Here is a 22,794-nt window from a genome sequence, read left to right on the forward strand (position 1 = left end):
CTGTTACTTTGCAGACTAGCTCTAGAATCAGTGCTGCCTACCCACCGACTGCCGGGGTGGTGAAGTGTCAATGCACCTCTAAGACAGCCTCCTGCAGTCACTCTTAAAAGTCATCCCTTCTGGGGCAGCTAGATGACGCAGTGGATAGAGCATCAGCCCTGGAATCAGGAGGACCTGAGTTCAAATCTGGCCTCAGACACTTACTAGCTGTGTGATCCTGGGCAAGTCACTTAACCCCAACTGCCTTAAAAAAATTTAATAAAAGTCATCCCTTCTTGCCAGGATCCAAACAGACTAGTTAGGTGGGCAACAGGCAAAGACAGAGTCACAGGTACATTCCGTTAGTTCATTAGCCACTGACCAAAAGGTGGGACTAAGTAGCCTGACAATTGTACTTCCATGGACAAGGAAGGAGAAGCAGTCTCAATGCTACCTCCCAGCCATCCTGGAGTGGGCAAGAGTCAGGCCACTGAACTACATGTAGGGATCCCTGTATCCCCTCCTTTTGGCTCATGGACCAGTGCTCACAACAACGGGGATCAATCAACCAGGCAGCCGAATTACTATCCCAAAGCAAGGGCTTGGCTTGGTGAGCTTGAGGTTCAATGGGAAGGTCTTCCTCATCCCACTACATCCATAAATTGCTGACCAAGGTTGGGACTAGGACCTTCAACATCCTGATGAGCATGACACTGTGATTCAAAACTGGAAGCAAGGGCTGCAGGTCTCAACCTCGTGCCTCAGCGATAAGGAACCCCTTGTCCCCTTTAGAGCGATAAGGACTGACCAAGGCTGTGATTAGGGCCCCTAACTGCTATCACGGCCAGGGATTTTTTTTTAAGATTTCTAAATTTTAATCTATGAAATAAAATAAGCATTTCCATAACATAGTATAATAAAAAAAAAAGATGACTGCACATGAAACTGACAATCTATTATGTACAACTTGCTATTCTTTTTAAAAATATAATAAAGTTATCATGTAAATTTCTCTTTTTTTCCTTCCCCCAAGAGATGGCCACCATTAGACATAAATATATATGTGTGAGTATATACATACACATGTATGTATATGTATAAAATTATTCTATACATACTTTTATTTATCAGTCCTTTCTCTGAATGAAGACAGTATCTTCCTTCATATGTCCTCTGTGGTTAATTTGGGTATTTATAATAGTCAAAATAACTTATTCGCTCAAAGTTATTCTTAAAACAATCCCTTCTTCCTGTGGTCCAAAGAACTGTGGTTGGTGCTTTCAAGGTTACATAAGTGACTGACACTACTAAGTGGCTACATCAGTAGTACTGACACTACCAAAACAATATGTTAAAGACTGCAGAGTCCTCAGTGATTATCTAGTTCAATTCCTTCACTTTGTGTATCAGAAGACTAAAGTCCAGAGAGGTTAGTTGATTTTCCTATAGTCACACTGCAAGATGGTTGGTGAGCCTAGAACAAAGGTCCCCAGTAAATTATCTAACTTCCAGGCCAAAGCTCTTTACAATCTTATATTAGGTAAAGCGGCTTTCACAGCACTCAGGGCATATCCTTGGCTTTAATTATTTTACCAAGTAACAGTATTCATAAACATTAACCTTTAGATATTTACATTTGTAATTAGAGTACTTTTAACGATCTAAATGAAGAATCATCAAACCTATGGATATCTTCGCCCTTCAGAACCAATCGGGAAGCATTTAAGTGCCCACTGTGTGTCAGACCCTGTATATACAAAGACAAAAAGATGAACTAATCCCTGTTCTCAAGGAGCCTAAGCCCCATGTGAGTACCACAAATGAACACAGCCCTATGTCTTATATGATTACCACAAATGAACATAAAATAACAAGTAAAATGTTCAGTCACAATCACAATAAAAGGGGGTGGGAAAAAGGAGAATATCCATTTTATGGTTAAAACCCACTATTTTTAGATAAAAGCAAGAGGAATTAAGATATTACCTTTTTATCTAGCTCTCCATTACGGTCAAATTGATAAAATGATGCTAGGTGAGTAATAATCCACCAACTAAAGCCCAATGGATCCTTGGAGGGGACAACAGGAATAGAAGGCCGTTCTGTATCATTTGGCTTCTTAAAAAGATTCTTCAGTAGTTTATTCATCCATTTCCAAAAGGGCTATAGAAACAGAAGTGATTCAAATGCAATTAAATTAAAACATTCTTCTAGGATCATGTATTTTGAGTTTTATAATAAAATTGTCACAAAAATATGAATCAAACCACTCATTATTCAGTAGCTTTGAAAAGCCCTGAAATTATCAGAGATTTTCATTATTTAAAAGCAAGCAAATTCTAGCCCCCATAGAAGAAAAGGCTGCAAGCACAGGAATTGCATAGGCTAACATGCTGCATTTTGCTCACATCTAAAATACAGAATGAAAAACTGAATGTTAAAATCAAATCTAAAAAAAGACACTACAATTGCAGCTTGAAAGATGGACAAGACACTATGCATTATTATCTAATCTAAAGATACCCAAATACTGAAATTGATTTGTAAATAACAATTTACTTGCCCACTGATTCAATGAACCCAAATCTGTTTAAAAAATATATATATGAGATTCTTAAATAAAACATATGTTCAAAACACAAATATTTTGTAAACACAGACATGGCAAACAGGTGAACACCGTAATTAAAATTCAATGCATGCTGGTCACTAAACAAAGAAAAAAGATTATTATTGTTAGTCATTATTATTATCATTATTCATTAATTCATTTATTTATTGCCCATTTCTTTAGAAGTTTTCTCAGAACAATCCCCAATGTAAGTTAATACAAATGCTATTATCCATAATCTACAAGTGAGAAAACTGAAGCTTAAGGAAGATACACAAAATTTACTCAGGGTCAAATACCTAATAAATGTTGAAACCAGGACTCGAATTCAGATCTTCTGACTCTAAAGACCAGTGCTTTTTCCATCACATACCAATGATTACTTGTGACACTTTGCAATGTCAACACGAATTATTATGACAGAGAATTAAAATTTACTCATAAAAAGTCCCTATTTTGAGACTACAACAGAGTAGAATATTAATTTGCATCAATAGGCATCAATAACTCAGTAGACCCATTAATTCATAGATTTGGGTACTAATCTACATCAATGCAGAATGAAACTCATCAATCTCTTCTTACCTTGTGGGCTTCTTGCACATATCCTATCTCATATAATATCGGTCAAAAAGCTTGAGGCCCTGCGCTGAACCTTTTAAAATTTCACTGATTCCCAGTGCAACCTTTTGGCTACCTACCCATCTCTTATCCCTTGCAGTCAATACTCCTTATTCTTGTCATACTTACCTTTGGTAATATATTTTGTAGCACTGACTACCAATGTCATGTTTCTTTCTATTGTCCTTTGGGCTACCTACAATGATGGGTCTTCTGAGATCACAAAATTCCATGATTCACAAACATATAACATCATCAGGAGAATACTGGTGTTAGGAGGATGAATGAGATCATTAAAGGTGCCACACATTCTCAAAAGTGGAGGACAGCCCATTGTATTCCTCCTCTTAAATTCTGAGCCCAATTCATCATTCATCTGCAGTGCCTCTCCAAGGCAAATGTACTAATGAACTAATTCAGTAGGCTGTTCATCCAATTGCATGTGAATAATCAGATACAGCAGAGTATACAGCATGTAATAGATGCTTAGGGTATGCTTTTTCTTTCTTTCATTTATTTGTATGCATTCTTTATCCACTTGCTTTCTCCTATGCCAGTCTCTCTTGTGTGGCTATAGATTTTACTAAGGACATGCCAGAGTATTCTGGGTCTCAAAACAATCAAAAGGGACATGTGAAGTGATCCACTATCCATAAGGAATTCCTTTTCCTTTTGGACTCTCTACAGAACCTCTTCCATAAGAGTGGCCAATACAGTCTTCCTGTCTTATGTTTCACCTGATAATTAAAGGATGACTAAACAAACATCTCTGTGGTTGCTTCTATCAAGGACTTTTGTATGATTTTAACATAATCATAGGAGAAACTTTGTTGCTGATTTTGCATTTTGCTCCATCAGGTTGAATGATTTTTTGTAATCAATAAGCAACAAATGAAAACAAAATCTTATAATTTCTATAACTCTCAGACCACTACAAGACAATGGAGATTCTCTCATAGAGAGAACTATAAGAGCCTGCCTGTTTATCTTATCATATTTTCATCAGAGACTCTCAATATTTTCATAGGCTAATGTCATAAAGATTTTATAGAGATGAGAAGTAGTTATATGGATTAGTAGTGACTGATTAATTAGGCAGCCTTTGAGGTTTCTTCTGATTCTAAGATTCTGTGAGTCTTAGTCAACTTTTCTGGCAATAATACATTCTGAGATATTTTCCATTCTTTAGGAATTGAATGCTCTTAATGAATCCCTCAGTACCTTTAAAACTGTGTTACCTCCAGCACACATTTCCTTTGTGTATATTTGGTCAAGTATCTCAAGTACTATTCCCTCTTCATCATATCAAGTGTTCATTAACTCAGGTGGTTTCTAAGACTCCTAGTTATGAAAATTATTTTTATATTTAAGTTTCACTAAGAAACAGCAATCATCAGAGTCAATTTGTATGCTTTTATCCACTTCCCATTTTTTGGAACCAACAGCTTCTTTTTATGAAACAAAAATGGCTAAAGCTGTTATAATTGCAAGCATAGATAACTGCATGTGATATCATCATCTTGTATTTATTCTTTCTTCTTATTTGTATTTAAATTTAACTTCAGTTCTAATCAGTGGATGATCTGACTATACATAGGCAGCTAATGCTGGAATGACTCCTACACATATTGTTCTATCAATTTCTTCTTTTATGACGCTGTTCAGGGCATGTACAGATTCTTCTGATTGTTTTCCTAAGAGAAGCATTCATGATTTAAGGTCATAGCATACTTGGGTGTCATACAAAAACTTTTGACCTTTTTTGTTTCTTCATCCCAAATCAGTCTCCAACAAATTTTTCATTATCCTCCATCATCACACTGAAATCTCTGAATTTCCAGATATGTGGTTGAACAAGGGAAGAACATGCTACCAAAATTCCTAGTAAAATGTCTCCAGTTTTTCCTCTGATAAAGAGGGTAGTGTTTATAAGCAGCAACTACCTTCATTCAGTTTCCCTTGCTTGTGATCACCACGAGTAAGTAGTATAAGGCGAGGTGCCCAAGTATCCTACAAAACATTTCTTAGCAAAAGGAAAACATGCTATTAAATTTACAATTCACATAAAATGCTGTTAAAATTATAACTCAGATTATTAATTTTAATATAAAATAAATTGGATTGGACCTGTGATTTCCCTAATAGAGTGAACCACTCTGGCCAACGCAGACTGACGCTGACTGTAACTTCTAACCTTGGAAAGTTGTCTGGCAAATTGAGAGGTTAAGTAGCTAGCTCACACAGTAACTTTGATCACAAAGCCAGTATGTGTCAGAGCCCTGCAGGATTTGAACTCAAGTCTTACTGATTCTGAGTACAATTCCCTATCCAATATGCCATGCTACCTTTCACAAAAGAAAAGCTTACAAGCAACACAAGAATTACAGAGGTTAATATCTATTAGGCTAACATCTAAAGTAAAGTACTTAAAATACATATTAATTTTGTGAATATGTAATAACTGCATATAATTTAAATGAAAGCTAGCAAATCCACAAAAATACAATTGTCAATTTTTTTAAAAAATTGAGATAAAAACTGAGATCAACAATAACAAAAATCTCCTTTCCCTCTAAATTCTTTTAATCTACTCTTGATTATGCATGCTAATGCATTTAGACAATATCTACAAATGAAAACAACCAAAATTCAGTGAATCAAAATTTCCTGAATACCTACCACAAAGCATTTTTATCACGTTAAATGTTTTTATATGCTTAAACTTGCATATAAGTGTCTGCTGTTCTAAGAATTCAGAGTACTTCAAACAAAATAACAAATCCATGCTATGAAGAAAATTCAATTCCATTTCAATTGGACAAGCATATATTAAGTGCTTACTATGTTGGGAACTGTGACTATGGGGGGAGGGAAGAAAAATAATTCCTGATCTTAGGAAGCTTACATTCTACTGGCATATAGTAGGCACTTAGTAAATGCATGTTCTATTTGCCCTGCTTATATTCCTACAGTACTATGAACCTCATAAATATTTGCCTAACTCACACATTCAAATAAATTGTGGGAGTAAGAATTTAAAAGACAATATCTGGTTCAGCAAAATGCTGAATAATCAAGAGTTATCAATCCTAAGGCCATTTGCTAAGATGGTGCAGAGAATGGTGTAGTGTAGTGAAAAACAGCATTAGACTTACAGTTAGGAAACCTGGGTTTGAGTCTTGCTCCTGACAACCTGACCAAGTCATTTAAGTTTTATGAGGTCAATTTCCTCATTTATAAAATGGGGCTAATAAATAACATACCACCTTTCTCACAGGGTTGTTCCAACAAAAGTTATACTAGCTTTGAAGTGCTCATATAAATAAATACAATTTTTTTTTTCATAAACTACAGCTTACTTCTGTGTGACACCCTTTACTTCTATGGTCAAGAAGTTGAATAAGCAGGACCCATAATTCTTTGATGCACAAGCAGGGACATTGGTGACTTGTTAAAGCTTCAGAGGGCCTAACCTGAGAAAGGAAATAGAAAAAAAGCAATCAATAACACAGAAGTAGGATTTACTTTCTCCTATTGTTTTTAAAGAAATTATATTCTCTCCACTTCCCAATTTGCTTTGATAGAAATAGGGACTAGGACAGTGGTTTCACGGATATAAGGAACTCTGAGAAGAAGAAACTCCTTCTACAATGCAATTCTGCACTTTCTCAGTCACTTACAGTCTTACTGAGTTGCCTAAGGCATTGAGAGGTTAAGTGACCTGGCCTGGATCACAGCCATTATATGTAAGAGGCAGGACCTGGAATCAATTCAATTGAATTTAATAAACATTTAATAAGTACCTAGTATGTGCCAGGCACTGTCCTAAAGGGAGTCAAGGAATTCTGTCTCCAAGGCCAGCTCCCCAACTATACCATGATGCCTTTGATAACTTTCAAAATTTGTGCCCAACTATAGAATAGTTTTAAGCAAAATGTATCACTTGATAACTTCTAAAAGAAATCTCCAATACACAGCAAAAATAATTATATAACCAAAAGATCAAGTGTGCATTACTGTCAAGCTTTTATCAAATCTGCCCCAATATTATTTATTCAGTCTACCAGAAAGAAAAAGGACTTTTAATGAAAAGAAAAGGATAGATGGGAAGGATTTGACTTGGTTATCTAATAGTAAAAGACAAATTTTTTTTTTATTAAATAAATGCAGTTTGTAAAGACACAATGATTTCCAAATTATGCAATATTTTTGCAATATAAAAATATCTCTAATGGCTGTTGGTGGAACAGAAGTATGCATGAACACATATATTTTTGTAGGAAGAATAATTAAACTTCCAATGTTTCATAAATCTGTATTTCTGTAAATCAATAGGAGGCAGACTTTTTTTTAACATGATGGATAGTAGGTATTTTAATTGTGTGGTTTACGTTACCATTCTCTATTTAATTACAGCACGAATCATTTCAATTATAAGCATGAATGTATTTGTGTGGATTATCCTTAAAAGAACACATATGGGTAATGCTTATAGGCTTTTGAGTAAAAGCTTAACCACAGACATAAAAGATCCTAAGTATAAAAAAAAAATAAACTAAGTAAGAAAGAGCAATAAATTCCTGATCTGTTCAAAGCTTAGATCTAAATGTATGTCTGAGATTTAAAATTAAGCAACCTTCAATACTTCAATGGGTCTGTGATGATCTCATCTGTGTTCTTTGAAATTAAGTGATATCAATCTATAAATCTGAGACCTAAGACCTTTCCATCTCCTGAAATTAAGTCAATAAAACGTGGTTCTTTTTAACCACCGGCTACAATATGAAAACAATCCAGGCCATTAAACTTTACTGATTTACTGTATTAAAAAAAAAATTCTGTAATACAGTATAATGTATGATCTCTCTTATGACCCCAGACTTTTTATAAATCAAGCCAAAGCTCTCAAAGCCAGCCGGCTATCTTTGTTCAACTGCTTCTCACTTTTCTCATCACTAGATAGCAGTGTAGGAACACATCATTACAGGGCTACACTCACTTATTTCAACATTAGTGACAATCACAAAACCCTAGATGTTTCGATACTTTAAGGTTTTCCATTAAATAACAAGTTGGTTTTATTGTTGTTCAGGGTCATTACTGGCCAGCAGTTTATAGACTTCAGAAATCTAGAAAGGTGAGTGAGAAGTAGTTAAGGAAAAGGTTGTTAAGGGGGGAGAGAGAAAAAAAGAGAAGGGAAGTGGAGGGGAGATTTTTCTCAATCTACTATTCTTACCACCTGCCAAGATAAAAACATTTAACATTCATGAAAAGAGTTGTCTTGATGAAGGACTGTTCTAAAGTACTACATGGAAAATTACCTTTTAACCTTTCATATAACTGTCCAGTTAACTCCCTAACAAGACCACAGGCATTCTGTTTTGCCTTTTGGGAATTGGAAGATCTTTTTGTTTTAATTAGTAGCATTAAGCTTCATTCTAAGTCCAGTACACTTGGTCTTTAATATATTTTTTTTCCCCATTCAGCTGTCACGAGGTACTTAAATAAACATCACGGGATTTGCAACATTGACAAATTAAATATTTTTGACTAAGTTCTTCCCTGTAAATGGAAGCAACACATACACACTAAATCAAAAAACAATCCTGGACAGTCAAAAAGATGAAAGAAATTCATATACCATTACCTTGGCATACCTGCTGACTGACAAACATATCAGGTCACAAAGCAGATTTTCACAATGTTCTTTAAACAGGCTGACACTGGTCAAATTCTCACCAACCATATTCATTAACTGATGACTATACACAACTTGTTCTAGAAAATCGAAAAAATGAAATCTTTTCAAAATGTATCCTATACCTTGGTCCTATAAAATTTCATGAACAGAAAAGAGCAGCTATATTCACTCCCATTAACTGTTCCTTACAAGTACTATACTAGATATAATTTTGGTTTACAGTTTGAAGACATATTCTTTGCCACCATTACTGATAAGGATTACCAAAAGTTCTTTCATGTTCTGTTTGCAAATTAACAGATTTTTCCTATAGTCTTTAATGCATTTATCTAAATTAGTTGGTAATAACTAAAAGGGCTTCAACCAGTCTGTTAATCAACAAGCATTTATTAATTATCTAATACATTTCAGACACTATGTCGAGCTTTAGGGATAAAAAGAAAGACAAAGGATAGTCCCTATTCTCAAGGAGCTCATAGACTAATGGGAAAGACAATATGACAAGAGCTATGTGCAAACAAAATATAGATGAGATTAATAATAAAAACAATAATCATCATAACCAGCATTTATATGAGCTTTAAAGGTTACAAAGCATTTTACAAATATTATCTCATTTTTATCTTTACAACCACCTTGAGAGGTAGGTACATGATTATCCCCATTTTTCAGATGAAGAAACTGATAGTTAAGTTACTTGCCCAAGGTAACAAAGCTGGTAAGTATTTGAGGCTGGATTTGAACTCAAGTCTTACTGATTTCAGATCCAAGCACTCCTTATCCATTGTGCTATCTCGCTGCCTCTCTTTTAAGATTGGTGATAATCAACAAAGGGAAAGACAGTATCAAGGTAGAATTTTAGCCAAGACTTGAAGGAAGTCAGGGAAGCTGGAACATGGCGATTAGAAAGAATTTCAGGCATGAAAAGTGAAAATGCTCAACCTGGGAAATGGAATGTCATACGAGGAATAGGAAGGAGGCCAATGTCATTTGATCACTGTGTACACAGGGGAAGAAAGGTGTAAGAAGACTGGAAAGGCAGAAGAGGCCAGATTATGAAGAGTCCTGAAAGTTAAATCCATTTTAAATTATAATCCATTCTAAAAAATGCACAATGACCACAAGCCGAGTCACAGAAATAAAAGCAAACTGAAAAGAAGTAGACACAAATAACATCACTGTGATGCAAGTCAATGCTCCAACCACTGATGCCGAAAGAGGCTAAAGTTGTTCAATTCTATGAAGAGCTACAACATCTTATAGAAATAACACACACACACACACTCACACACACAAAAAATGTCACATTTATCATAGGTATTGGAATGCTAAAGTAGGAAATGAAAACATAATTGGAATAATACGCAAGTTTGGCTTTGGAATATAGAATGAAGAAGGGCAGAGACTAATACTTTTGACAAAATAACTCACCGGTCATAGCAAACACCCTTTTTTTTTTCAACAACCCAAAAGGCAACTCTACACAGGGATATCACAAGATGGCCAATATCTAAATTAGACTGATTATAGATTTTGCAACCAAAGGTGGAGAAGCTCTATATGGTCAGTTAAAATAAGACCTGGAGTTGACTGTGGCCCAGACAGATCATTAATTTCTTATTGCAAAATTTAAACTGAAGAAAGTAGGGAAAACCATTAGACTTATCAGTATGACTTAAGTAACATCCCTTATGGATATGAAATAGAGGTAATGAGCAGATTTAAAAGATTAGATCTAATAGACAGAATGCTTGAGAACTATGGAGAGAGGTTAACAGTATTGCACAAGAGGCAGCAACAAAAACTATCCCGAAGAAAAAGAAGAGTGACAAAGCAAAATGGTTGTCTGATGAGGCTTTATAAATAGCTGAGGAAAGGAGGAAAGCGAAAGGGAAAGATATACCCAATTGAATCAGAATTCTACTGAATAGCAAGGAGAGATAAGGTTTTCTTAAATGAGCAATGTAAAGAAACAGAAGAAAACAAGAGAATGGGAAAGACAAGACATCTCTTCAAGAAAATTAGAGCTATTAAGGAAACATTTCATGCAAAAATGGGCATGATAAAAGATCAAAAAAAAAACCCAAAAAACCAAAGATCAAAGATCAAAACACACAACCAGAAGAACAGAACAAAGTCAAAGCTCCTACATCCAAAGACTCCAGGAAAAATATGAATCAGTACCAGGCCATGGAAGAGCTCAAAAGAGATTTTGAGAAGCAAGTAAGAGAAGTAGAGGAAAAACTGGGAAGAGAAATGAGAGTGATGCAAGAAAATCATGAAAAACAAGTCAACACCTTGCTAATGGAGACCCAAAAAAATACTGAAGAAAATAACACATTTAAAAATAGACTAACCCAAATGGCAAAAGAGGTACAAAAAGCCAATGAGGAGATGAATGCCTTAAAAAGCAGAATGGGACAAATGGAAAAGGAAGTCCAAAAGTTCACTGAAGAAAATACTTCCTTAAAAATTAGAATGGAAGGGGTGGAGCCAAGATGGCAGAGGGAAAGCAGTGACTTGCTTGAGTTCTCTCCCAAATCCCTCTAAATACCTGTAAAAAAATGGCTCCAAACAAATTCTAAAGCAGCAGAACCCACAAAAAGACAGAGTGAAACAAATTTCCAGCCCAAGACAACCTGGATGGTTGATTGGAAAAGTATATCGCGATGAGCGTAGAGAGAAGCGCCGTGCATCATGGGTGCGCAGGCCGCAGCGACCCTGAAGCAGGCCTCAGAGGACTGAATTGCAGGCAGGTGTGGTGGTTTCCAGACTTCTGAACCCATGCAAGCCAAAGATAGCTTAGAAGGTCAGTGGGAAAAGTCTGTGACTGTGGTGAAAGGTAGAAGCTAGGTCTCAGCCGCCCCTGGGGCCACGGATGCCTCCTGAGCTTCCGGCCCACAGACTGAGGGGGGAATCAAGTGGCTGATCAAAGGGGGATTGCAGGGATCTCTTTGCCAGTGCTGAGGCAGGAATCTCTTGCTTTGCACGTGCTTGGATCTGGGTCACAGTTCTGAGGGGTGGTCCTGGGGCGAGGAGGAGTGCTGGCTTGGTGGAGCTTGTTGGGCCATGAAGAAGAAACACCTCGCCCCTTATCATACCACCTTGGAAGAACTGAAAATTTACAGGTCCCTAGAAGTTTCTCTGAAAACAGCTGCAAAAAAACCCTGAAGTGTGGGACAGTACATTCTCCACATTGGAAGCAGACTCTTATCCTAACAAAGAGTTTAAAACTGAAGTAATTGGCCGGGATCATGAGTAAGCACTGCAAAAAGAGTCAGACTACATTATCTTACTTTGGTGACAAAGAAGATCAAAACATACAATCAGAAGAAGACAATAAAGTCAAAGCTCCTACATCCAAAGGCTCCAAGAAAAATATGAATCAGTCCCAGGCCTTGGAAGAGCTCAAAAGGGATTTTGAGAAGCAAGTAAGAGAAGCAGAGGAAAAACTGAGAGTGATGCAAGAAAATCATGAAAAACAAGTCAATAGCTTGCTAAAGGACACCCAAAAAAATACTGAAGAAAATAACACCTTAAAAAATAGCCTATCCCAAATGGGAAAAGAGGTCCAAAAAGCCAATGAGGAGAAGAATGCCCTAAAAAGCAGAATTGGCCAAATGGAAAAGGAAGGCCAAAAGCTTACTGAAGGAAATACTTCCTTAAAAATTAGAATAGAGCAATTGGAAGCTAGTGACTTTATGAGAAATCAAGACACTGTAAAACAAATCCAAAAGAATGAAAAATTAGAAAACAATGTGAAATATCTCATTGGAAAAACAACTGACCTGGAAAATAGATCCAGGAGAGAGAATCTGAAAATTATTGGACTATCTGAAAGCCATGATGAATAAAAGAGCCTAGTCATCATATTTCAAGCAATTATCAAGGAAAACTGTCCTGATATTTTAGACCCAGAGGGCAAAATAGAAATTGAAAGAATCTACCTATCACTTCCTGAAAGAGATCCCCAAAGGAAAACTCCTAGGAATATTGTAGCCAAATGCCAGAGCTCCCAGGTCAAGGAGAAAATATTACAAGCAGCCAGAAAGAAACAATTCAAGTATGGTGGAAACACAATCAGGATAACACAAGATTTAGCTGCTTCTACATTAAGGGACCGGAGGGCATGGAATATAATATTCCGGAGGGCAAAGGAGATAGGATTACAACCAAGAATCACCTACCCAGCAAAGCTGAGTAAAATCCTGCAGGGGAAAAAATGGTCATTCAGTGAAATAGAGGACTTTCAAGCATTGTTGATGAAAAGACCAGAGCGGAATAGAAAAATCAACTTTCAAATACAAGATTCAAGAGAAGCATGAAGAGGTAAACAGGAAAGAGAAATCATAAGGGACTTAATTAAGGTTGAACTATTTACATTCCTGCATGGAAAGATGATATTTGTAACTCATGAGACCTTTGTCAGTATTAGGGTAGTTGGAGGGAAAAAATAAATTTTAGATAGACAGACAGACAGACATAGAGATAGATAGATAGAGAGAGAGAGAGAGAGGGCACAGGGTAAGTTGAAGATGAAGGGGTGATATCTGGAGAACAAATTAATGGGTGAGAGGATTATACTGGGAGAAAGAGTAAGGGAGAGGTAGAATGGGGTAAATCATCTCACAGAAAACAGACAATAAAAGGCTTTTACAGTAGAGGGGAAGTGGGGGAAGGTGAGAGGGAAAGAGTGAATCTTATTCTCATTGGATTTGGCTTAAGGAGGGAATAACATACACACTGAACTGGGTATGGAAATCTATCTTACTCTACAGGAAAATACGGGGGAAGAGGACAAGAGAGTAGGTGGATGACAGAAGGGAGGGCAGATTGGGGGAGGGGGTAATCAGAAGCAAACACTTCTGAGGAGGGACAGGGTCAAAAGAGAGAACAGAATAAATGGGAGGCGGGATAGGATGAAGGGAAATATAGTTAGTTTTCCATAGCATGACTACTATGGAAGTGTTTTGCATGACTACACATGTATAACGTATATCGAGTTGTTTGCCTTCTCAATGAGGGTGGGTGGGGAGGGAGGAAGGGAGAAAATTTGGAACCCAAAGTTTTAAAAACAAACATTAAAAATTGTTTTCACATGCAACTGGGAAATAAGATATACAGGAAATGAGGTATAGAAATCTATTCTGCCCTATAGGAAAATAGAAGGGGAAGGGGATAAGAAAAGGGGGGGTGGGGGAGGCAGAAGGGAGAGCAGATTAGGGGAAGGGGTATTCAGAATGCACACCATCTTGGAGGGGGGAGGGACAAGATGAGGAGAAAATTTGGAACTCAAAATCTTTTGTAAGTGAATGTTGAAAACTAAAAATAAATAAATAAATTTTAAAAAAAAGATAAAAAAATGGCAAGGATTTAACAAGTAGAAGAGATTAAGAAGTGGCAAGAATATGCAAAAGAATTACACAAGAAAGATCTTAACATCACCTATAACCACAATGGTGTGGATACTGAATCTAGAGCCAGACATCCAGGAGAATGAAGTCAAGCAGATCTTAGGAAACATTGCTAACAATAAGGCTAAAGGAGGTGACAGAAGTCCAGATGAGCTATTTAAAATCCTAAAAGATGACACTGTTAAAGTGCTTCATTCAATATGCCAGTACATTTGGAAAACTCAACAGTGGCCACCGGATTTGAAAAGATTATTTTTACATCCGAATCCTAAAGAAGGTCAATGCCAAAGAAGGTTCAATACTGCACAACTACACTATTTCACAAGCTAGCAAGGTTATTCTTAAGATTCTGCAAGCTAGGCTTTAGCAATACGTAAAATGAGAATTACTAGAAGAGCAGGATAGTTTTCAAAGAGGCTGAGGAATTAGAGATCAAATCGCCAACCTTCACTGGATTATGGAGAAAGTAAGGGAGTTTCAGAAAAAACATCTACTTCTGCTTCATTGATCATACTAAAGCTTATGACTGTGTGGATCACAATGAAAATGTGGGAAGTTTTCAAAGAGATGGGAACACCAGATCATCTTACTTGTCTCTTGAGGAACTTGTATGAGGGTCAAGAAACAACAGTTAGAACCAAACATGGAACAACTGACTGGTTTAAGATTCGAAAGGAGTACAACAAGGCTATCTATTGTCACCTTATTCATTTAATTTGTATGTGGAGTATAATACACAAAATGCCAGGCTAGATAAATCAAAAAGTCAAAAATTAAAGTTGCCAAGAAATATTAGCAAACTTAGATATGTAGGTAATACCACTCTGAGGGCAAAAAGTAAAGAAGAATTAAGAAGCTTCTTGATGAGGGTAAAAGAGGAGAGTGTAAAAGCTGGCTTGAAGTTTAACATTTAAAAAAAACAAAAAACTAAGATCACAGCAACTGGTCCCATCACTTCCTGGCAAATAAAGGGAGAAAAAATTGAAACAGTGTCAGATTTCATATTCTTGAGCTCAAAGATCACTGCAGATTACAACTGTAGTCATGAAATTAAAAGATACTTGCTAGGAAAATCTGTGGCAAATCTGGATAGCATACTAAAAAGCAGAGACACGTATAGTCAAAGCTATAGTTTCTCCAGTAGTAACATATGACTGTGAGAGTTGGACTGTAAGGACAGCTGAATGCTGTAGGATCAACGTTTTGCTAATTGTGGCACTAGAGAAAACTTTTGAGAGTCCTTTGAACAGCAAGGAGATCAAATCAATTAATACTTAAAGAAATTAATTCAGACTATTCAGTGGAAGGACAAATACTGTAGCTGAAGCTGAAATACTCTGGCCATATAATGATTAGACAGGATTTACTGGAAAAGACCCTGATGTTGAGAAAGACTAAAGGTAAAAGGAGAAGGTAACAGCAGAGGAGGAGATGGATAGACAGTGTTGAGGAGGAGACGGCTAGATAGTGTTACGAAAGCAATGAACGTGAGCTTGGACAGACTCAGGAAAATAGTGGAGGATAGACATGCCTGGTGTGCTATGGTCCATGGGGTCACAAAGAGTCAAATACGACTGAACAACAATAACAATAGATACCAGTAATATTTAACATTTATACAGTGCTTTAAGGTTTGCAATGTGCTTTACAAAAATTAATCTCAGTGCTCTCAACAACACTGAATGAAGCACTATTATTTTCCCTTTTCACAGATAAGAAACTGAGATGCATAGAGATTAAGTGATTTGCCCAGGATCACAGCACTATTAAATGTCTCAGAAGGGAAGTGAATCTTGATCTTCCAGATTTCTATCCATTATACCACTCTGTCTCTTTTAAGCCAGAAAAATGAGACTGAAGCAGGGATGATAAACTATCAGAATGTGGAAATGTGAAGATACTAAAGGTCCAAGGGAAGACAAAACAGTTTAAGAGGAAGTGGGGGTCACCAAAATTTGCACATCTTCTCAAACTCAACCCATCCTACTATAGCTAAAAGGAATTATTTGGAGACCTACATTTCACGTAGAAGAAAAAAACATGAGCTGACTTCTTGAGTAACAGGAAAAAAAATGTCTTTTCAAAGTACTGTGGTAATTTGTAGATTAATTCTTAGTCTGATGCCTCATGGCAGTATGGAGGTCTACTTGGGTTCTTGAAGGCTATGTAAGCTGGGGTCAGCTTTGGCAGGTCCTCCCAAAGCAAAGAAGCTCCCTTTGAGGGCAGGCCTAACAGCAGTGGGCTTTGCATCCATCAGCCAAGAAACAATTTAATTAAGGCACTAGATTGGCAGTAGGATGATGACTTTTTCAGGCACAGCAACTTAAACATCAAATACCAAGTCCTGGAAGCATTTCAATTTGTCAGTGGGAGCACCCACAAGAAAATCAAATATTTTTGAAGTACTGTAATAATCAGGATCTAGAATTAAGCAGACACTAAATAATTAAATATTAATTTAATGCTAACATATTAGTTGGAATTTCTAGTTTTCCCTTACAAATAACAAAAAACAACTTTCACCAAATGTATATAATTCAGGAAGACAGAAGGAATAAAAAGAAATTAATGGAAAGGCAAGACACACATTGGCAATCCATGGACTTACTTGATGCTTTTTCACCTAGAATGTGAAGAATTTCCAGCACTAGCCAATGGATGTCCAAACAAAGATGTATTAAATGCCATGATGGTGGAAAGAGCTGTGAAAGACATTCAGAGACAGAATTATCAACTCTGATTGAGACCCTCCAATACTTTCATAGGTGTTATACAGCAAGTAACCATAATTTTCCTTGTACAAATGGATGAAGACCCAATTAACTGACTACAGTTCTGAAATACAGATCAACTTTTTGTCTCATTTATCACTAAAACAGTTATGTAAAGATTTGAAGTGAGGATATATTCTCACCTCACTAGATTGGTTTAAGGTAGACCTAAAAGTATTGGAAGAGAAGTGACGAGTTTACTTAGTCACTTCAAACCTTCTGCTTTCATTCAAGGTGCAAATCAGCAAACACTTCAGAAGATCACATTAGTTTTCATTGTTCTTATTTTAGAATTTTTCTAAGTGAAGTAAGAAAGCAAATTGTTATCAGATTTCTGAAGTGTCATTTTATGATTTTAAACACTTCTATGAGCCATTACTTTTATGAGGAAAGCATTAATTTGATATTAAGATATCCTCATCTTGTCAGGATTTTTCATTAGTGTGAAATTCAAAATATACACTCGGGTTGTTAACACCACAATAAAAATAGTTACATTACCCAATGCATTATTTAAAAAAATCTAACTGACAATACTAGCACTTTCTGCTGGTTCATGTGACTATATGATCATACCCCCAAAAGGTATATTATGGGTGTTTGCATTTTTTTTCTTTAAACAATGTTCTTTGTTCTTTAAGTGGTGAGGCCATGTCTTTAATTTGCTCTTAAAAAATATATATATTTTCTCATATTCATCTTTTTTTCAAGTTCAATTCAATTTGAAAAGCTTTTATCAAACACCAACATGTGACCGACACTGTGCTGAGCACTAGGGATATTAAGAAAAAAATGAAACAGACCCTGCCCTCATTCTGCTGGGGGGGGAGGGGAATGACATGGATATACTAGTACATTCATATATATAGAAAATATACAAATCAATTTCTGCGATGGGAGAGTATTCCAACAGGAGAAACCAGAAAAGGCTTCCTGTGGGTGACAGGGAGCTAAAGACTCTAAGGATTCTAAAAACTCTGGAGAGATGAGGAGAGAGAGCATTTTAGGCATGAGGGACAGCCTGTAAAGAGGTATGGAGACAACAGACAGAATATTACATATGAAGAACAGGGAGTAGGTCAGTTTAGTTACAAAATAGGGAGTAATATACTTAACAAAATTTTATTCTGTTGACTTTCAAGTCAAACTATCTTAAATTTGCTTACATGATACAATCAAGAGTCCACATGGCACAGTGGATAGAAAGCAGCTTTAGAGTGAGGAAGGACTGGGCTCAAGTTCCACCCCTGGGATGTGTAACCCTGAGCAAATCACTTAACCCCTTAGTGCTCAGGACAACTATTTAAGAGGGAAGGAAATAAGTAATTATTAGGCACCTACAAGGAGCCAGGCACTGTATTAAATATTTTACAATCAACTCATTTGGTCCTCACAACAACCTTGTAAGGGAAGTACAATTTATGACACAAAGTGCAAAATCCCCATTTTGCAGTTGAGGAAACTGAGGCAAACAGAGGTTAAGTGACTTGCCCACACAAGTCACACAGCTACTAAGTACCTGAGGTCAGATTTGAACTTAAATCTTCCTGACTCCAAGCCTAAAGCTTGACACACCGCTAAGGTGCAGAAAAAAGTGTGGGTCTGCATTGCTGATGACAATGGAGGTTTCCTCATGAGGAGCTCCCAATACCAATGCAATCTCAAGTCCAGTACCACCCCATTCCAGAAGGATCAGGAACAGGTGGTCACACTTTCTTCATGATCATTTACACAACTTTATGCTTATTTCCATTTTTTTATTCTGTTGCTAGTTGAAATTACATATTCTCCTGGGTTTTGTTGCTGTTGTTTTTTTGTTTTAGTGACATAAATTCTTATGTGGGGGAAAAAAGACAAATTCAGTGTATTCTATGGGAATTTGGCAGGAATGGGGGAAGAGACGAGGAAAGAAAAGAGACGAATAGGCAAGGGCAGGAAAGATAGAGACCCCCAACTTAGAAGTAATCTCTCCCTCTTTTGTCCGTAATACCCTTCTAATGTACTTACAGTTTAATTTATGTCACTCTTACTTATATACATATCTTATCACAATTACTTGATTATAAGCTCCATGAGAACAGGTGTCAATCTTACTTTTCTTTCTATCTTCCAAACCGATAGGCAAAACAGAAATCTGCAGTAAACATCTGTGGAACTTTACTTCTTTATAAGATTACTTTGAATGCTATTAGACATACTGATACCTTACCTACATGAAGGCAGGTAAATGATCAGACCATATGAGATCTAGAGTTAAGATTTCTAACATCTTAGGATTTAGCTGAATTTTATTTTAATTTTCTTAAAGGTTTTAGAAGCAGTAAAAAAAAATCATAACAGTGCTAGCGTTTTATAGTAGTGCCTACTTCCCTTTCTATGAGATATATTCAGGAAAATCTATGTTATTCAAATCTATCATTTGTGTAAATTCTGTTTTTCACACATGAAGCTCATGGAGGGCACTATGACACTACTGTTTAATTAAAAAAACAAAACAAGAAAAACACAACATTAAAGTATTATTTTTTTTCCCCAATAGGAATGAAGACAGTGACTAAAAGCACATTAGAAAAAAAATTTCAATCATACTCTAGAAAGGGTCCACAAAAATCACAGCTGACAGACTGTGGTTATGTATGCAAATACTTTTTCTGCTAATGAAGTCTATAAGCTTCTCCACAGTAAAATGAGAAAGTTCCTTGGGTTCTCTTAGCTTTTGTCTAAGCTCCCTAAAAGGAAGGCAATAGAAACTTTAAAAAACAAATGTGTGTGTATTTTTAATTTATTTTGTTTCCGTAGACTTTTTGCTCAGATTCCACTGTTATTTACTGATACACAAAGAAGGATGCTGAGTTCAATGATTGTTTGTCTTAATGTTCTTCCATTGGGAAAGAGTTACCTGATAATGTTGTTATAATTATTTTGCAAAATTCATTTTTTTAAAAATTTCTGTGAAAACTACATTTTAACAATAAACAAAATAAGGCAAACCTTTACTTGGTTTTGTACTACAAATGCTCCTGGGATAACACTGGGGTGGTCAGACAGACGGCCAGTGTATAAGATCAATCCATGAAGTTCTTCAACTAATATTGAGGGAAGCTGGGCCTCCAAAGCCTCATATGGGTGAACTGGAACGTCATTCTCTCTCTCATGTATTCTTAGGTACCTGAAAACCCATTAAGATACTGTTATTCACTACACATCAATCATATATGCATGTTGGGCCACAAAATTTTTAAGAAATAAAGGACATCCTACCTAAAGATGAAAACTTTCACATAATGAAGAAACGTAACACACTGATGCCTGATATTGTTTGCTTCAGAGTGTAAAGCTGATGCCTGCCCTGTAAATAAAGTAGACATTATTGACTTCAAAAGTTATTCTAAAGAACAGGTGTGATAGTATCTCTTCCACTCTTCCCCCCCCACTACACACACACACACACACACACACACACACACACACACCTCTTCCAATCCCCTCCCCGCCCCTCAGTGAACTCAAATAAGTTCAGGATCAATATAGTCCTGGCATTTAACATTTCTCACAACTTGGTCCGTTCCTATGTTGTATTCTGATAACTCACTTTACTATAATTACTTTGCAATCCAGTGACATTGGCTCAAACACCACACTCCATCTCCCATATCTGCCTTTGCACCAACTGTCCCCCCATACCTGTGATCTCCTGTCTCCTCACCTCCATTTCCCTGGTCTCCTTCATGACTAGGCTCAAATCCCACCTTCTTTGGAAGGCCTGTCCCTTGTGAAATGATCCAACCATTTTGGAGAGCAATTTGGAATCATGCCCAAAGGGCTATAAAAATGTGCATACCCTTTGACCCAGCAATAGCACTTCTAGGGCTACATCCCAGAGAAATCATACAAATGGGAAAAGGACCTACATGTACAAAAATATTCATAGTAGCTCTTTTTGTGGTGGCAAAGAATTGGAAATTGAGAGGATGCCCATCAACTGGGGAAAGGCTGAGCAAGTTACATATGAATGTAATGGAATACTATTGTGCTATAAGAAATTATGAACAGGCTGACATCAGAAAAACCTGGAAAGACTGGTATGGTCTGATGCTGAATGAAGTGAGCAGAACCAAGAGAACATTGTCCACAATAACAGCAACCTTGTGCGATGACTAATAATAAACTTAACCCTTCCTGGCAATACAAGGATCTAAGACATCTTCAGAGGCCTCGGTGATGGAAAATGCTATCCACATCCAACGAAAGAACTATGGAAGTTGAATTGCTATTTTTTTTCTCTTCTGTTGAGTTTTGTATCCTCTTTCTGATGGATCCTCCTATTGGTTTTAATTTTTACTTACAATATCACTAATGTGAAAATATGTTTAATAGGAATGTAAATGTATAGCCTATATCAGATTGTGCACCGTCTTGGGGAGGGTGGTGGGGAGGAAGGGGGAGAAAAATTTTAAACTCAAAAACATATGGAAGTGATTATTGATAAATCAAAATAAATTAATATAAAAATTTTAAAAAAAAAGACATAAGACTCCTAAGTAGGGCTGACTGATTTCTCATCAGCCTTTGATTTCACAGACAAGAACCATCTATGGACCAAACTGAATAATCTTAGTATAGATGCTAGGCTACGAATATTCTTTCAAAGCCTGCTTTATAACATTCCTGTCAGAATCAGAGAATGCCACTGACAGGTGAAATTCTCATTCTAAAAACTATAAAACAGAGTGGTGACCTCCCACTCCATTCTTAACCTAAATAACTTAGCACAGGATGCTAGGCCTCCAGAGAGAGCAAATGGTAAGACAAGCATCTTCCTCTATATAGATGATATTTTATCTAAACCTAAGAGCAACATTACGATGTACCTGAAGCTACTCATTAATAATGTCAGAAACAACTTAGCATTATATATACCAAAACAATAATTGTTGTATTTGGCAGCGTCACTAAGTAATTTTATTCCAATGACTCAGTTTATACAATTGCTTGAATTTAAGAATTATCTGTTAGGAGCTAACACATCATGGCAAGAAACATAAGGATATAGGACTATTCAAAACTCAGATAGCCATAGTGGAATTCGTTAATGGTCAAGGCAGTCAATTATAAAACACTTTCCCTCGAATTTTAGGTAAAGCAAAATAACTTATTTTCCCCATAAGCCTATCCTTCTAATAATAAACCTACCTAATTTTCTTAGTTTTATTTATGGTACCTCCTTCTCTTAGCCAATGAAGATCAAAACCTCAGGGTCAACTTGGTACAATGGAAAGAATGCTGAATTTGCAGTCAGGAAGCTGGATTCAAATTCTAGTTCTACTACATATGTGACCTCAGTCACTTACCTTGTCTGGGTCTGTTTCCTCATCTATAAAATGAGGAGATTAGACTTGCTGACCTCTAAGGTTCTTAACTAGCTATAAATCTAATGAGTCATTTTGGGGACTCCTTTTCTCTCCCTCACCCACAGGCCTACATGCAATTAGGTCCCAAGTCCTATCAATTCTATTTCTATACTACCAATTACATCTGTCCCCTTTTCTCCATTCATACTAGTACTATTCTAGTTCAACCTCTCATCACCTCTCACTTAGACTAGTATAATTTCTGCCCCCACTAGTATCCCCATTTCTATCCTTCAGATCACACCAAACACAATTCCACTGAGACAAGTTTGACCATCACTTCCTT

General features: G+C 36.5%; 1 protein-coding gene across 2 annotated transcripts in view; it reads right to left on the reverse strand.

Moving 5' to 3' along the window:
• MMS22L (MMS22 like, DNA repair protein) overlaps window positions 1-22,794 on the reverse strand; it is a 160,122-nt gene that overhangs the window by 119,335 nt on the left and 17,993 nt on the right. The window contains exons 4-9 of one of the 2 annotated variants that reach the window (XM_027856873.1): window positions 20,359-20,446; window positions 20,095-20,266; window positions 16,935-17,028; window positions 8,859-8,989; window positions 6,571-6,684; window positions 1,966-2,142 (exon numbers count right to left, since the gene is read on the reverse strand). In XM_027856873.1, coding sequence (XP_027712674.1) covers window positions 1,966-2,142; window positions 6,571-6,684; window positions 8,859-8,989; window positions 16,935-17,028; window positions 20,095-20,266; window positions 20,359-20,446 — 776 coding nt within the window. Of the gene's footprint in view, window positions 1-1,965; window positions 2,143-6,570; window positions 6,685-8,858; window positions 8,990-16,934; window positions 17,029-20,088; window positions 20,267-20,358; window positions 20,447-22,794 lie in introns of both variants that reach the window. The other variant, XM_027856865.1, reaches the window with a different exon arrangement.

The sequence above is a fragment of the Vombatus ursinus genome, unplaced genomic scaffold, assembly GCF_900497805.2.
Source record: "Vombatus ursinus unplaced genomic scaffold, bare-nosed wombat genome assembly UNPS02000582.1, whole genome shotgun sequence".
Lineage (NCBI taxonomy): Eukaryota > Metazoa > Chordata > Mammalia > Diprotodontia > Vombatidae > Vombatus > Vombatus ursinus.